General features: G+C 40.2%; 1 protein-coding gene across 4 annotated transcripts in view; it reads left to right on the top strand.

Moving 5' to 3' along the window:
* The window catches only part of ARHGEF7 (Rho guanine nucleotide exchange factor 7), a 160,209-nt gene that overhangs the window by 26,435 nt on the left and 116,919 nt on the right, over positions 1-16,855 (top strand). For 3 of the 4 annotated variants that reach the window (XM_069467566.1, XM_069467565.1, XM_069467567.1), the window contains exon 2: positions 4,775-4,861. In XM_069467566.1, coding sequence (XP_069323667.1) covers positions 4,775-4,861 — 87 coding nt within the window. Of the gene's footprint in view, positions 1-4,533; positions 4,590-4,774; positions 4,862-16,855 lie in introns of those variants that run through there. The other variant, XM_069467568.1, reaches the window with a different exon arrangement.

Raw genomic sequence — 16,855 nt, 5'->3', positions numbered from 1 at the left:
ATTATTTTTCTGAACAAGGCTTCTCAGTGTTTATATAAAAAAACCCTAAGATAGGAAAACAAATTGATGCTGGACCATTCTCACTCTAGCAAAAAGTGATAATCACTCATGGGTACATTAACTAATTAAAAAAAAAAGCCCCATACATTCCATTAGGATATACATTTCCAAATAAAATTTTAGTTTTTATATTACTTAGAAAAAACTAAAATATATTGTTTTCATCATTTGTATACTCATAATAGTTGTGTGAACTCTATTCACACAGTTCAGAAGAAAAATCTTAATTTGATCCTTATGGCTTAACAATCTTAAATGTAGGGTCAATTCTCGTTATTTGTGGTAGTTATGTTCTATAAAGTTACCTTGAACACTTGACTTAGTGACAGGTGCAAGATTGCTCCTAAGGGAAATACAGGGTTAGGTTCTGGTCACATTTTGTCAACCAATCAATGTATAACCTTGTTTTATGTGTATTTTTGTTTGAAGACAGCTCATTTAATATACAATTTCTTATGAATAATTATATGCAATATTCCTTTATAACATTATTTCAACTACAGCATCATGTACTCTACCATGATTGTACTAGTTCAACTCTTTCAGTCACACATACACAGTACACACATACAGTACTCAGATAATAAACACATATAATACTGTGAACACATACTTTATCTATATAGTACAGTAATGCAAATACACAAAGTCCTGAAAAAAGCAGTAAGCAAAGATTAAGCATTTAAAGTTTTATAAAAGCTAACTGAAATCTTCTTGTGGATGGAGCTGCAGGACATATGGTGGTCAGCACACTGTGGCTTAACCTCTTGACCTTGGCTTGCCCCAGGAAAACCAAAGGAGAGGTTGGTAGAACTTATCCTACAAAAGAGGAAGACATCAATGAGGGTGCATGTTGTATTCTGGAAGATAAACCTTAGGAGTTTGTCTTTTGCAACTTGTTGATGGTGTTGGCAACTTCCCCTCTCAAAATGGCTTGAAAAATTGCTTTAACCTTGTCTGCCTGGCTTTTCGCCTCAAATCTTTCAGTGTCTCAGAATAAGGGACAAACGCGGTGGAAGTTAGGCGCCTAAATGTGAGGCTGCGTTCCAGCATAGGGTCACATTCTTCCATGTCATTGAAGATTTTTTCCAAGGCAGAATTCCATTCTGATATTTTGGCTGCTGTGAGAGGGACAATTCTTGGAGTCCTAGTGTGACTTTCATCACTGTCCTGACTTTCATCACTGACTCTGATGCCATGTTTTGCTATCTCATCCATGTCTTTTTTGGTGGGTTCTATTGCCTTTTCTGCCAAAATTTCCTCCACATCTTCTTCCTTCATGTTATTGAAACCTTCTCCACTTATTTGCTGTGCAATATGTATTATGTTGTTGACATTTTTCTTTATATTTTCTGTAACACCGTCAAAGCCTTCAAAATTTTTCACACAGTCTGGCCAAACATTTTCCCAACAGTTATTGATAGTGGCCTGCTTAATGCCGTCCCAGGCTGTGCCAATATAATCAATAACATTGCGTATAGTGACTGATTTCCAGTAGTCTATCATGGTGGTTTCCTCGTTCGCTTCAAGAGCCTCGCAAGCCTTACTATAAAGCTCCTTTATGTAGTATGCCTTGAAAGTTTTTATAATGCCCTGATTGAGGGGTTGGATGAGAGATGTAGTATTTGGGGGCATGAAAAGAACTTTTATGTTGGGGTGGGCATTTTCAAGTTCTTCATGGCAATGAACTGGGGCATTATCCAAAACTAATAAAACCCTGAAGGCAAGGTTTTTGCCCAGGAGATAGCGTTCAACTTCTGGGATGAAGCAGTGGTGGAACCAATCCCAGAATATTTCAGACACCATCCATGCATTTTTGTTCCACCTCCAATGGACTGGCATACAGTTCAGGTTTTTCCCTTTAAGTGCTTGTGGATTTTGGACTCTGTACACCATTAGGGGTTTGCACTTAAAGTCGCCCTTAGCATTGGTGCACAATAGCAAGGTTGCGTGATCTTTGAATGCTTTAAAGCCAGTGGCTTTGGAGGTCGTTTGCATTACATAGGTTCGTTTGCCAACATTCTTGTAAAACAAGCTAGTCTCATCAGCATTGAAAACCTGCTCTTCAACATAACCCTTTTCATGTATAACGCTTAGCAGGTATTTTTTAAATTCTTCTGCAGCCTCCTGATCTGCAGAACCTGCCTTGTCTGCAAGTTTAAAATTTTTCATGCTGTACCGCCTTTTGAAACATGCAAGCCAGCCCGCACTAGCTGAGAAAGGTTTAACATTTTCCTGGCCCTGGGTAACATGGCTGTAAATTTCTTTGGCTTTCAGCCTCACAACAATGCTGTCCACTATACTTTTTTTATTGGTAGTCATCTCATGAATCCACAAGTTTAGCTGTTTTTCCATCTTTTCCATAGCTTCATCACGCACTATAGATGTTACTTTAGCGCTTTCAGGAGCAGCCTCACGTACAGATCGGCGAATCTCCTCTTCCTTTTTCTGGATGTACCGTATTGTTGATTCATTAACATTGAATTCACGGCCAACAGCACTAAAACTCATGCCTGAACGAAGCTTATCTAACACACGTATTTTCTCTGTAAGACACATCACAGCCTTCTTGCGTTTAGAGACATTAGACAGAATTTCAGCTCTACGCTTGGGGGCCATTTAAAACAGTGAAATCACCACCCAAAAGCACAAACATTTGAAAAACATGGCACTAGATAGATCAAGAAAAGGACATTTGTTTACAGTATGAGTTTATATGGTCTTGTTCGAGCTCCGCTGGGAATATGTAGGCAAGGAGATTCAAGTTTTTTACCTCTGTGCACGTGTCCATAAATGAGTGAGAAAGTGCCACAATTATTGATTTTTGGGTTACACATAAATTTTAGCAAGTAGCTGAGTTCACAAATATAGAATCTGTAAATGATGACTGTTATTTATAGGGCTCTCTTGCCAAAAAAGATAGTGTGATCAGTAAGATTCTCAAGGATAAAAATAGATATTTGGATACAATTCTTTGGGGGAAGTAGAATGGAAATAAGTTAAAGGAAAAAAGAATTAATGTCTGACATCTGACTTGTACATAAATTTTTTAGATTCAGAATGGGTATAAATTTCTATTATATTTAGAGTCTATTGGGTAGATTTTTAAAAAAATGACATTAACAGTTTAATTTTGAAATGCCATTATCAGAGTATCAGAAATTACATCCTTTGCAACTATTTAAAATTATGAAGAAAAAACTTAGATGGTACATAATTTTTGAAAATTCTTTTAGGAGGAAGAGGAGCAAAATGGACCAGGGGGTAGCTTCGGTTTTGCTGTTCCACTGAAAAACAAATTTGTTTAATTTGGAGAACATATCAGCACTTTTCATTTCATCTCTTTTGGCATCTCCGAATACCCTGGTTTTGGTTTGTAATTTTAAAAGATTTGAACAATATAATATGAAACTACAGTATTTTTGAGACTGGCCTGATGGAATGTCACGATTTTCCCCTTACAGAAGGACAAAAATGCCTTTAATGTCCTCTAATGCTAGAGTACTAGATGATGTTTCAGTGTAAATGCCAACACTTAATCTCTTCATATACAATTCAGAACAGAAATTTTCTTAACCAGTTAAAATGATCCTTAGATTAAAAAACAAAACCATAGAGCTTTTCTGATGTCTCAGGCTTATCCTTAGATTTTTCTAGTTGTTGGTACTGTTCCTGGTTTCATTAAAGTTTCTTGCAATGGGTGAGGTCCAAACACTTTACGCGTGTAGCCGGTGGCCCTCGCAATTCTGTGTTGGACCAAAAGCACTAAGCAGTCTGCGTGCACCTCCTCTCCACTCTCCCATATGCCAGTTTCTTCTCAGCTGATTTTATTAGCTGTCATGTAACCGTCTCCTAATCATTCATGAGGCATATGGCCTCATTCGGGAAAAGAAAACATTGCACTTTAATCCCAACATACATAATTTATGTTGCTTAATTATTTTAAAGTCTTCACGTTAGAATAATAATTGCACTCCCCATGAACTTAGGCTAGAAAGGAGAGACACTAAGGTTCTCTCCCAACCCTTTTCGGGATGCTCAAGCCGCCAAGGAGTTCTCCGGTACCCCTCTGGGCAGGGCAGCGTCCACCTTGGCGAGGTTGAGGACCCGGCGCGGGGAGGTGGCGGCCGTGCGTGGGGGCCGACCGGTGCGTTGTGTCCGCGGGGGCGAAGTCAGGGACTGGGCGCTGGGAGGAGGCGGCAGCGCGCGGGGCCTGGCCTGGTGGGATGGGTCCGCGGGGCCGAGGTTGAGGCCCAAGATTGGGCGGGAGGAAGGGGCGGCCGCGCGTGGGGACCGACCGGGTGGGCTGCGTCCGCGGGGGCAAGACCGAGGCCCAAGACTCGGTCTCAGGAGAAGGCCGCGCCTGGCCAGTCGGTGGGCTGCATCCGCGGGGTCGAGGACCCAGGGCCTGCCGGAAAAGGCTGCACAAGTTCGCGGGGCGCGGTCTGAGGGCGTCACTTCCGGCGCCTGACCACTTCCGGGTGCGGGAAGGGGCAGAGATTGGTGCAGCAAGGGAGGAAGGAAAGAGGGTGAGGAGAAGCGGCGGCCAAGCGGCCGGCGCCGGGGACGGCGGGTTTGCTCCGGGCCGCCAGGGGCTGCTCGCCGGGTCGCCCGCTCTCCCTGTCGGGGCCGTCCGCCGGGGCCCGCGCTCGGCCTGGTCCGCGGCCTCCCGCCGCCGGCCCGCGGCGCTCAGCGCTTGTGCTCTGTGTTGCAGGTCTATCCGGAACCCCGGAGTGAGAGCGAGTGCCTGAGCAACATCCGCGAGTTCCTGCGCGGCTGCGGGGCGTCCCTGCGGCTGGAGGTGAGCGCGGCGGCGGGGCCGAGGGCGGGCCCGGGAGGGCGGTGGCGGGCTCGGGGTGGGTACAGGTCTCCAGCCGGGCCTCCTGCCCACTCTGCGCCCGGGTCTGACCGGGCCCGGCCGCTCCGGGGTCTGGGGTGTGCAGAGCGGGGCGTTGCGGGTCCAAGTAACGGCCCAGAGGAGGCGGCGCCAGGGCCGCCCCAGGGCAGGGTGGAGCCAGTGAATGGAACCTCAAACGTTGCCCTCGCTCAGGTGAGGAAGGGTGCTTTTAGCTTGTGGTGCCGGTGACACACATTTTAAAATCCGTTTGTCAGGGGTGTGAACCGAGGCACCTGCTTCATCCTGGACTCTGTTTTTACTGATTCCCGTAGCATTCTCGTCCAGGTCTGGGTCAGTCCTCAGAATCCTCAGCAGGTGATCAGGCAAAGCCGGGCCAGATGGGCCAAAAAAACCCCCTCCTGGCCTCACTCCTTTCTTTCTCTGCTTTTTTTTTTTTTTTTTTTTTTTTTTTTAAACCTCAGACTAGAAATTGGGTCGTTTTACTGGATCTCTAACACTTAATGTTTAGGTTAGAGAATTCATATTACCTGTATTTGGGATTTGTAGAACATGCTTTTGGGGAACATACCGGGCGGGGTGTCTTCCATTTTGCAGAATGTTTTGTCACCTTACTCAACGTTGTCTTTGCGGATTTTCACTGGCAGCTGTTTGAGAATGCCTCTCTTTCATTTTATTTTTCCATTCGGGATTTTTCTTATTCTTGGGGTAGTGCTTTAGATTCAGAAATCTTTCTTGGGAACTGCAGGCTGAAGTGGTTGCAGTTCTGTATTTAAATCTTGCCTTTTATGTTGCCACTTTACTACTCTTAGCCTCAGTTTCCTTATCTGCAAACTGAGACAAGTTATGCCAAGCTCCTTGATAACAGTACAGTTGGCCCTCCTTATGGTATCAGAGGGTTGTGCATCTGTGGATTCACCCAACCTCAAAAGGAAAATATTGGGGGAGGGAGAAATCAATAAAAACCAACAATACAACAATAAAAAATAACATAAATAAAAATGCAGTATAACAGCTACATAGTATTTGCTTTGTATTGGGTATTTATCAGTAATCTAGAGTTGATTTAAAGTATATGGGACTAAGCCATTTTATATAAGGAAGTTGAACATCAAGGGTTTTGGTATCCACAGGGATCCTGGAACCAATCCCCCCTGGATACCAAGGGACCACGGTATATGAAAGCATCTCTGGTAGAACCTGTTCTATTGGCATGACCCAATAGAAGTTTCCCTTCCTGAAGGATAGTCTCTTGCTATAGGTGTCTTGGGAAAAGAACTAGAAGCCATCAAACTGTAAGGGAAGATTATATGGAAAGCTTATTTAACTGAAATTAGACATGTAGGACGGGATAGAGATTAAATACCACTGTTTTTGTTAACGACTGTAAACATGAAGATACTTATTGTTGGTAGTATTTGATGTCTGTGAGGAAATAATTACAGGTAAATGAAAGTGCATTGGGGGAAAGTCCAACAAATTTAGGGCTCTTTAAAGGGGGTGGGAGAAAGACATTATTTCAATAAAGAGTAATGTCTTTCCCTTTGTTGTTATCAGCTTTGTCATTGTATCATCCAACCTCCTAATTTGGTTGTGATAATATGCTTTGCTAGTAGCAGTTTTTACTTTTTCCTGGCCTTTGTTGTGGGATTTTATTATCGTCTTTAAACTACTGAGTTTTGCTTATGTTATTACATTTTTGAATTTGCACGTTAAGATAATCTGACAACCATAGTGTAAAGAAAGTATTTAAAGAAAATATTGTTTCAAAGAAAGTTGAATGTTAAACTCATTTTTAGTTTTCCAGTTGATGTTTTGTATAGCAACTGTTTTTTTTTTTTATAATTTTAGTTTATTTACAGTTGCTCTAGAAGAGTTTGTTTACTAACAAATCCCAAGCATCTAGAACAGTGCTTGTCATATAGTAGGCCTTCAATAAATTTGTTACTAATTAAATGAGCTTGAAGCTATAGTTGATAGCAAGTATGTTTCCTTTTGAAGAAAAAAAATCAATTTTGACTTATTTTGTGCTAAAGAGTATATAATTTAAAATAGATGCAAATGTTAGCATTTTTCAACCTTAGTATAAGTCACACTTAAAACTCCTAATTACCTAGGAGATAAGAAAATTTTAAGAAAATAGCACACGAAAAACCTCATAAATTGTGCAGTCACTGTGATTTTTAGGAAGTTACCCTGAGAAAGGAACTCTGTGTCTAACTCTGGCTTCTAGCCTTGCAGTCTGTGGTGTGAAGGGACAGGGCTGTGTCCTGAAAGGCTTGCCCTGTGGACCACACTGCAGCAGTTTCCCAGTGTTTTTAAAGAGAATTGCTTAGGGAGTGGGGAAGGTAGGACCTCGTGCTTTTGAAATTTGTTCTAGCATTTACACATTTCATTTTCACAAAATTCCGAAAGGTGGTTGACTGATAAGAAACATTTTGAAATTACAAACATGAAACTTAAAACTGATACCTTAAATTGTAGATTAGCTTTTTCCTTGTACAGTTATAAATGTCAAGGAGCTTTATTCCAGAGATTAGTTTAGATTGAATTGTGTTTGTAGCAGACTGTTTTTGGTGCATATATATTTTTTTGTTTACTGCCAGTTTAAACTCTCCTAAAATTCCTTACAGGAAAAGAGAAACTGAACTTTATGGTTAATGTATCAGTTATTGTAATGCATACACATCTTAACTAGCTATAGAAAATCAGATACTATCCCCCAAAGCGTTCTAATTATGAAAGGAGTTTTATAAATTTTAAAGAAATATTGTGCAGTTTGCATTGTTAAAATTTGAGAAGCATTGTAGGTTTTAAGTTGTAAAACGTTTTTAAATTTGAGAAATTAAAAAAATTTTAAATTTGGACAATTTTGTGTTGGAAAGCAGTGCACACAGCTTAGATGATGACTTCTTCATATTCTTATAACTTTTTCTTTGCTCTTCAGCATGTGTATTTTTGAATCTTTTTTATTAGGACAAAAATAAACTGGGCATAGCAGTGCTAATTTCCCTCCATTGTATCTCAGAAACAACCAAAATAATAATTAATCATAACAAGAATGGGAATGATGATGATGATGTGTTTAGAATTTCATTTAGGGAGAAGTGACTTAGTGAGGGAAGCCAAGCAAGTGAGAGGACATTTTTTTGCACTTCATCAGAGAGATCAAGAGTAATTTCTGTTTTCCAATATTTTGCTCTGTTATTTCTGAATTCTAATTTAAGTGTTGCAGCTACTAGGGTTTGTGTATGTGCACACGCACTTGTGTTTTTTATTCCTTCAAAGTCACAATAAATTAGCTTCCAAGATTTTCCCATCCAATACAGTATTAGCTAATTAAGCATCTGACAACTGTTGAAGCAAGTGACACTAGGAAAAGCAGAGTTTGTGTTCCGAGGAAAAAGTCATCATACTTGTGACGTGTTTACCAACTTTTTATTTGAAGATCTAAAGTTAAGGATATAGTTGTTCAAATGGTACATCATTAAATTTAATTCCAAATTAATAACGTGTTTCTGGGATGTTAGCAACAAAATTATTATTTATTATATAGCTATGAATTTTGATGTAGTTCTGTTTGAAGGAAAAATGCTGTTCTCAGTATTTAGTTATATTCACAAATATTCAGAAATATATATATAATATGTATGGTTTTTATATATAAACTTTGAAAAGTTGACAAAAAAGATTAACTTCAGCATTATTATAAACTCTGGTATTTAAGTTTATTGAATTTTCCAGCTACTCTAAAGTCTAAATTATAATTATAAAGTGAGAACCATATTTGTCAGGTGCCATTCTCCTTCCCATAGACATTTTTCCCAGTTTCCTAGCATAATCTACCTGGGTGACAATCAGCCATTCTTGAAAGCAAAAGAGAATTCTTATGGATGACCAAAAAAGGATAATCCTGTCTGATAGTCTAATATTAATGAGACTTTTTTTTGCTTAAGAACTGACTGTGCACTCCCATACAATGTTAGCCTCATTGCTTTCAAAAGAAAAACAAAGCATTTCAGATGAAACTGGATGGACCTGTTCTCATAGTTGCCAAGAAGGAATAAAGCCAGTCTGTCAAGTGAAAGCAAACCACAACTCCTTTTCTCATAGGCTATTTCTGGAACAGGCATGTTTAACCTGATAGGAAAGGTAATCCTAATTCAATTGATCTTCCCAGCTTCTTGGCACGTCAGGTAATACTAAAATTATCCTCTGGTTTCAGAATCACTGTTCATTTATTTAACTTCTTCTGGAAAAGTGGAAATTGTCCAAAGTCCCAGGTGGTTCAGAGCAGAAATCTGCTCTTTTTCCATCCTCACCCTTGGAAATTTTTGGTTAGCTTTTTGGTCTCTCAGATCAGTAGAGCATGAAATGTAGCCCTGCTATTCACATAAAGCTTGTCTCACAATCCAGTTTCTTTTTATTTTGTTTAATGCATATATTTTATTTTTTAACTGACAAGTAGTTGCGTATATTTATGGGGCACAAGGTAATGGTACGGTACACGAATACATTGTGGAATGATTAAATTTAGCTAATTAACATATCTGTCACCTCACATATTATTTCTTTGTGGCGAGAACATTTAAAATCTGTTTTAATGATTTTGAAATGTATGTTACAATATTAACTATAGTCATCTTCTATACAATAGATCACTAAAACTTATTCCTCCTAACTGAAACTTTGCACCCTTTGACTAACATCTTACCTTTCCCTGTCTAACCCCTTGTGACCACCATTCTACTCTGCTTCTAGGAGTTCGACTTTTTTAGTTTCCACATTTAATATAAGTGAGATCATGTGGTATTTATCTTTCTGTGCCTGGCTTATTTCACTTAGCATAATGTCCTTCAGTTTCATCAATGTCGTTACAAATGACAGGATTTCCCTTTTTAAGTCTGAATAGTATTCTATTGTGTATATAATCTACATTTTCTTTATTCTTTCATCTGTTGATGGACACTTAGGTTGATTCCTTATCTTGGCTATTGTGCATAATGCTGCAGTGACTGTGGGAGTGCAGATGTATCTTCTACGTACTGACTTCAATTCCTTTGGGTATATACCCAGAAGTGGGATTGCTGGATCATATGGTAATTCTATTTTTAGTACTTTGAGGGACCTCCATACTGTTTTCCAAATAATTTACATTCCTACCGACAGTGTACAGGGTTTATTTTTCTCCGTACCCTCACCAGCACTTGTTACCTTTCATCTTTTTGATAGTAGCCATTCGGACAGGTGTGAAGTGATATGTCATCTCGATTTTAATTTGCTTTTCCCTGATGATTAGTGATGTTGAGCATTGTTTCATCTTTCTATTGCCATTTATATGTTTTTTGACTATCCTTTTTTAATTTGGTTTTTTTCTTATTATTTGAATTTTTTATATATTTTGGATATTAGCCGCTTATCAGAGATCTGGTTTGCAAATATTTTCTTCCAGTCTGTGGGTTGTCTCTTCACTCTGTTGGTTGTTTTCTTTGCCATGGAGGAGCTTTTTAGTTTGATGAAATCTCATTTGTCTTTGCCTTTGTTGCCTGTGCTTTTGGCATCATATTCAAGAAATTGCCAGACCAATGTGGTGGAGCTTTCCCCGTTTTCTTCTACTGGTTTATAGTTTCAGGCTTATGTTTAAATCTTTAGTTCATTTTGAGTTGATTTTTGTATATGGTGTAAAGGCCCAGTTTAATTCTTCTGCACATAGATACCCAGTTTTCCCAGCACCATTTATTGAAGACCGTCCTTTCCCCTTGTCTGTTCTTTATCACAGATTAATTGACTGTAAATATGTGAATTTAATTCTGAGCTCTCTATTCTGGTCTGTTAGTCTGTGTGCCTGCTTTCAAGCCAGTTCCATTCCGTTTTGGTTACTGCAGCTTGGTATAATATATTTTGAAATTAGGTAGTGTGATGCCTCTAGCTTTGCTCTTTTTGCTCAGAATTGCTTTGGCTATTTGGGGGTTTATGTAGTTACATATGTGTGAATTTTAGGATTGTTTTTTCTGTTCCTGTGAAGAATGCCATTGGAATTTTGGTAGGGATTGCATTGGATCTGTAGATCACTTTGGGTAGTATGGACATTTTAACAATACAGATTGAGCATCCCAAATCTGAAAATCCTAAATCTGAAATGCTCTAGAATCTGAAACTTGGTGAGTGCCAGCATGACACTCGAAAGAAATGTTTATTGGAACATTTTGGATTTTTGGATTTGGGATGCTCAACCAGTAGGTATAAAGTACATATTCCAAAATCTGAAATCCAAAACACTTCTGGTCCCAAGCATTTCGGGTGATATACTCAACCCGTATCACTTCTTAAGAACGTATATGTGATGTTAAGTGGCAAAAAGCAGGCTTGTGGTGTGGTTGCTGAACGGTTAGCTTGGCATACTCACTCTGGTAATTGTGATTTTGATTTTCAGCAAACTTTTCCTGTCTTGACTCTTAGCTGCCTACGAATATGAAGTGTCTGCTTCAGGGAGGCAACGTAGTATAGTGACCTGAACCCCTCTGCTGGGTTGCTGTCCCATGCTGCTACCATGTCACTAGCTCTGCCATCTGCACATTGGAAATAATAGTAATAATTGCCCTTTGTATTTGTTGTGAGGTTTCAGTGAGTTAACGTAAAGCACTTGGAACGGTGTCTGCAAGTTCGAGGTGCCAAATAGATATTAGCTGTTATTATTATAGCCATCATCATCATTCTTTTTTGTAGTTCGAGCCATGTTGTATATTTTTTTAAATCTTTACTAAGTAATCCACATTCATTATATAAAGTTCCGGAAATAGAGTATGTAAGAAGAAAATGAAAAATTGTATAATGCTAATGCTACTCTCTAGAGATAACCATTGTTAAAATTAGTAGTATTTCTTTTTTGGTCTTTTTTTTCCCATTGCAGATATATAAATATACTTTAAAAATGTCCATGACATCATAGTATGCATAATGTTTTGTAACATGCTTTAACTTGGTATGGTGTGACTTTTTCCATGTTAAATATTTGTCTGCTACTTTCATAGCTGCCTCTTAGTGGTAGAAATCCCCATTTTTGGATATAGAGGTGATTTCTAAGTTTCCACTGTTGTAAACAGTGGACTGTGTGATGGACATTTCTGTATAAAACTCTTCACCCTTGATTGTCTTTGTGGGATGGATTCCCTGATGTAGCACTGCCAGGTCAAAGGTGAGGACTTTAAAGGCTTTGGACACCTACTGCCACACTGTCTCCAGAGAAGTTCTGTCACTTTGCCTTGCCAGTGGCACTATATGAAAGTAGTCCTTCCCTATCTGTCTGTGACTGCCTTGTACGTGTTGTATGTAAGGAAGATGGAAACCTCGTGGGTATAGATTTTGGCTTTTTTTCTTGTATCTTGCTCAGTGCCCACATTTCTGGGTTCACTGTAAACTAAAGTAAATGTGAGTGAGGCACTCAGGATTTCTTGCATTGAACTTTGAAGAATGGTGTGACAGAAAAGCTGCTAGAATAGAAAATAAAAGTCGAAAACCCCAGAAGTTTGCAGTGCTACCTTCCAGCTGTTGCACAAGTAACCTGGTGAAGTGCTGAGCAGGACATTCTGGGGCCGCTTCCATGTAAGCCGTAAGTCTGGCTATAAGCGCATCTGGAGACTGTTTGCAAAGGTGAGAGGCCTGGGTTTTCTGTGTGTGTGAGTGATGAGATTTTCATTTTCTCTCTTTAAAGTTGGGAGAATTCGAAAGGAGTTCAGGTGGGCTTTCCAGCCTTGTAAATGAGCTGGGTGATTTAGTGAGTTAGAGGTTTTGGAAAAGAAATCACCTTTCCTGTTTGTGAAACACTCATCTTCCTTGTGTATTTCTGAAGGATACCTTCTTTTATTTATTATGCTGCTTTGTCTAATGCTCAATTCTCTTCACAGTTTTTTAGCTGAGTTATGACTGGCTATGTTATGATTTTGCCCAAAAGAATATTTAAAAATACTCTTCCAAAAATTAAAACATTAGGGACACTCATACACTGCTGGTGGGACTGCACATTAGTACACCCTCTGTGGAAAGTAATATGGAGATACCTCAAAGAGCTACAAGTAGAACTACCATTTGATCCAGCAGTCCTATTACTGGGCATCCACCCAAAAGAACAAAAGACATTCTATAAAAAAGACATCTGCATTAGAATGTTAACAGCAGCACAATTCACAATTGGAAAGATGTGGAAACAACCCAAGTGCTCATCAATACATGAGTGGATTAATAAAATGTGTTATATGTATACCAACCATGGCGTTCTACTCAGCCACAAAAAACAGTGGTGATCTAGCACCTCTTGTATTATCCTGGATAGAGCTGGAACTCATTCTACTAAGTGAAGTATCACAAGAATGGAAAAACAAGCATCACATGTACTCACCATCAAATTGATTTTAACTGATCAACACTTAAGTACACATACAGTAATAACATTTATTGTGTGTTGGGCAGATGGGAGGGGGGCCATATTAGGAATACTCTTGTGCAGTTTGCCTCTTTCTACTAAGAATGTGGCACCTTGCATGGAGCTGCCATTGTGGTAGACACATACAGGAGCCAGACAGATGCATGAGACACATTCCAGAATGAAAGGTCCCAAGTGACAGAATGCCAGAACCACTGCTTCCTCAAGGGAAACTTGCACAATAAAAGTGAGATGGTGTGTGTGAGCACTCTTGGGAAGGAGTGGTGTGGAGTTTGGGTAGGGTGACAGGGTGACTATCTAGCTTCAGTAGGGTTCCTTCCTTGGCAGAGTGATCTCTTTCTGATCAATTTGTCTCTTGAGGGTTCGGGCACCAGGAGTCTGAGGAGGGTCCTTCTCACCAAGGTTCCTTCTGTCATCCAGGTCATAAGGAAACCATTTGGGTTGAGATGGCCAGGGTGATGGAGATGGAAGGTGCCAGCCTTCCCTGTGTCTGTCTCTGCGCCTGCTGCAGTCTTATCCACCTGGTCTCTGTGCTGGGTGACAGCTGTGGCGGCCTCATTGGGGTGAGGTTAGGGAGTAGGGGTCCCCTCAGCCACCCAGCAGCTGCTGCCATCCAAGGCTCAGACAATCCCGCCTCCTGCGGATTTTGTCAGACTGTTCATGCTGCCTTCGTGATGAACGTGAGTGGAGAATTGACTTTTTTCCCTCCATGTCCTACGTTCTCAGAATGTCCTAAGAATGGAGGTGGCAAGAACATTTCAAGTAGAAGACTTAGAATGTTAATAGGGAAATATGAGGGTTTCCATGTAAAGGTAGATAAAATAAGAATTGTTAAGGTTCAGTCTTGAAAAATAGTGATCAAAAAGGGTATCCTTATACATTATAAAAATTTGATGGTTGCGAACAGAAGTTCAGTAAATTGTCCATCCCCACCTCCGGTATCAAATCACAGAATCTCAAAACTTGGGTTTAATCTTTTGAAGCTTGAGAGATGGGAAACTGACCGAAGGAAGTATTAAAAACGTAAAAATGGCATACTTCTGTAGTCTTGTTGTGTTAACTCCCAAGAATGTGGTGCTGTGTTGAAAGAATAGGTTCCTTAATGACTGATGTCCAGTGAGATATTTGTGGACGCCGGGGATGTGTGATGATGAAAGGAAGGGGGATGGTGCGGAGCTCCTCCAGTGTGTTCTTTGGTGCCTGTGCCAGAGACGGTGCAGAGACAATAGCTTATTATGGAGAATGTGAAGCAGACCTCATCATTTCTTTTCAAATCAGTAGTTCTGAACTTAGGGGAGCTCAGTGATTAGGGAAGGTGGTGTAGGTAAGAATAATGATGACAATAATGGATGCTTACCTTGGGGATGTGTCAGGCACTGCTGTATCCATTTACTGTGTACTAATTTATTTAATCCTCACAAAAGTAGCTTCACATTCGAGAAGTCTCATTGTTTGTTTGTTTTTTTTTTTTTTTTGAGACAGAGTCTCACTTTGTTGCCCAGGCTAGAGTGCCATGGCGTCAGCCTAGCTCACAACAACCTCAAACTCCTGGGCTCAAGCGATCCTCCTGCCTCAGCCTCCCGAGTAGCTGGGACTACAGGCATGCGCCACTATGCCCGGCTAATTTTTCTATATATATATTTTTAGTCGTCCATATAATTTCTTTCTATTTTTAGTAGAGACGGGGTCTCGCTCTTGCTCAGGCTGGTCTTGAACTCCTGACCTTGAGCGATCCACCCGCCTCGGCCTCCCAGAGTGCTAGGATTACAGGCGTGAGCCACCGCGCCCGGCCGAGAAGTCTCATTGTTTGCGAGAGAAGCAAGTCATGTTAGGAGTAACTTTTAGAGGTAGTTACTGCCACAGAGGCCCTTTCTGGTCCTGGTGCTGGTAATGAGTATGCTGCTAACGCTACAGGGGACCTTGTTTTTGAGACATTATGGGAAGATTTTTTTTGAGAAATTCATATTTTGGAGTCATCCTTCTCAATTGTAAAATAATATTTATGCTATTAAGTCAATAAATATTTAATGAGTACTTCCATTTGTGGGACAATGGTCTAATAGCTGCAGGTAGCTTGGTGAATTGAGGTGGGGGCGTGGTTCCTGCTCTTACGGAGCTTATGTTCTAGTTGGAGGAAACAGCTAAACAAAGGGATCCATGCATGGACAAATGAAAACATCTTGTCTGGCAGTTGTAAAATATCTTCGGTGAGGTGAAAGAGTGGATACTTACTTAGATAGGGTAAGTCAGGGAAGGCCTCTGTGAGGAGGTGACTTTAGGATTTGCTCTCACAGCCAACATAATAAAAGTATTGGCTGGTCTGAGAAAGACCAAACAGAGATGTCAACATTGCTTTTTTGTTTACTTGAATGCTTTCTTCCTCTGAACTGGAATTTATCTTAGTTTTATGTCTGGCCATAGGGAACCTGGGTGAGAATTGGTCATTTTTTTACCTGTGCAATCGATTACCTTGCGCAAGGCTGACAAGGTCTTCTGGCCGCGACTCGATGCTGTATGGCAGGGGAAAGCATTCCATGGCACATTTAGGCCAGGTCCACCTTCTCAGTAGAGGGTTTGTTGTTGGGAGATGATGGTGGTGGTCATACCGAGGGTCTGGCTGCTGCCTGTCCTTTGTTTTAGTGGCAGTTCCCTGCAAGCAGTGTCTGGCTGCTTCGTGTCTGGCTGCTTCGTGTCTGAGTCAAAAATGGGAAACCTGCTTGTTGCGTAACTGGGGCAAGGAGTTTGATTTGGGAGTTAGTTTATGGTAGATAAATGAATACTTGCCCTCAGTCTTTTCTGTTTTAAATATTAAAAACAGCAGTGGTAATCCTTAATGTTTTAAAACTTTTTATCTTTGTATTGATTGTACCCATAAAGAAAACGCACGCTTACTAAATACACATTATAAAATAGGGAAACTGAGAGTTTTATGTGCACTGGATTTTTTTTTTTTTTAGTTTTACCATCTTGAAATTTGTCAAATAAGGACTTCAACAAAGATGAAATAACTGGCTTTTACCTTAAGCTTAAGTCTACTGATGCACTCTTGTGTGACTTTTGTTCAGGGTCTGTATAACCAGATGAAATTACCTGTGGTATTCACAGTGGCCCCGGTAGGTTTTTGTCAGAACATTTTGTTTGTGACGAGAAGGCTAGGTTATTTTAAACTGTGTGGGTTGGTACCGTTTTTAACATGAAGGTGTAAGGTATCTGGGCTTTGGTTTTAGCCAGAGCTAGCCTGGGGAGCTATGTATGAGTGCAGTGATATAGGCACCTGTGGAGGGGTGGCACAGCTGGGTGGGGCTCTTTGGGGACTCTGAAAGCAAAAACAATAGAAAAAGTGGAAAGCATTAAAAATGTCTCATTTTTGATTATAGAAGTACACTTCAATATTGCTACAGATTATATACCTAAATATTCCTTCTCTTCACTCTTTTAATTTGGGAAGTTGGTTCATAGTGTATGTGTTTCAGTTTTTAATGATTGAATAACCATCAATA

Source organism: Eulemur rufifrons, chromosome 4 (assembly GCF_041146395.1).
Source record: "Eulemur rufifrons isolate Redbay chromosome 4, OSU_ERuf_1, whole genome shotgun sequence".
Classification (NCBI taxonomy): domain Eukaryota; kingdom Metazoa; phylum Chordata; class Mammalia; order Primates; family Lemuridae; genus Eulemur; species Eulemur rufifrons.
Note: the sequence above shows the minus strand (reverse complement) of the source record. Positions and strands in the feature narration are given on the sequence as shown.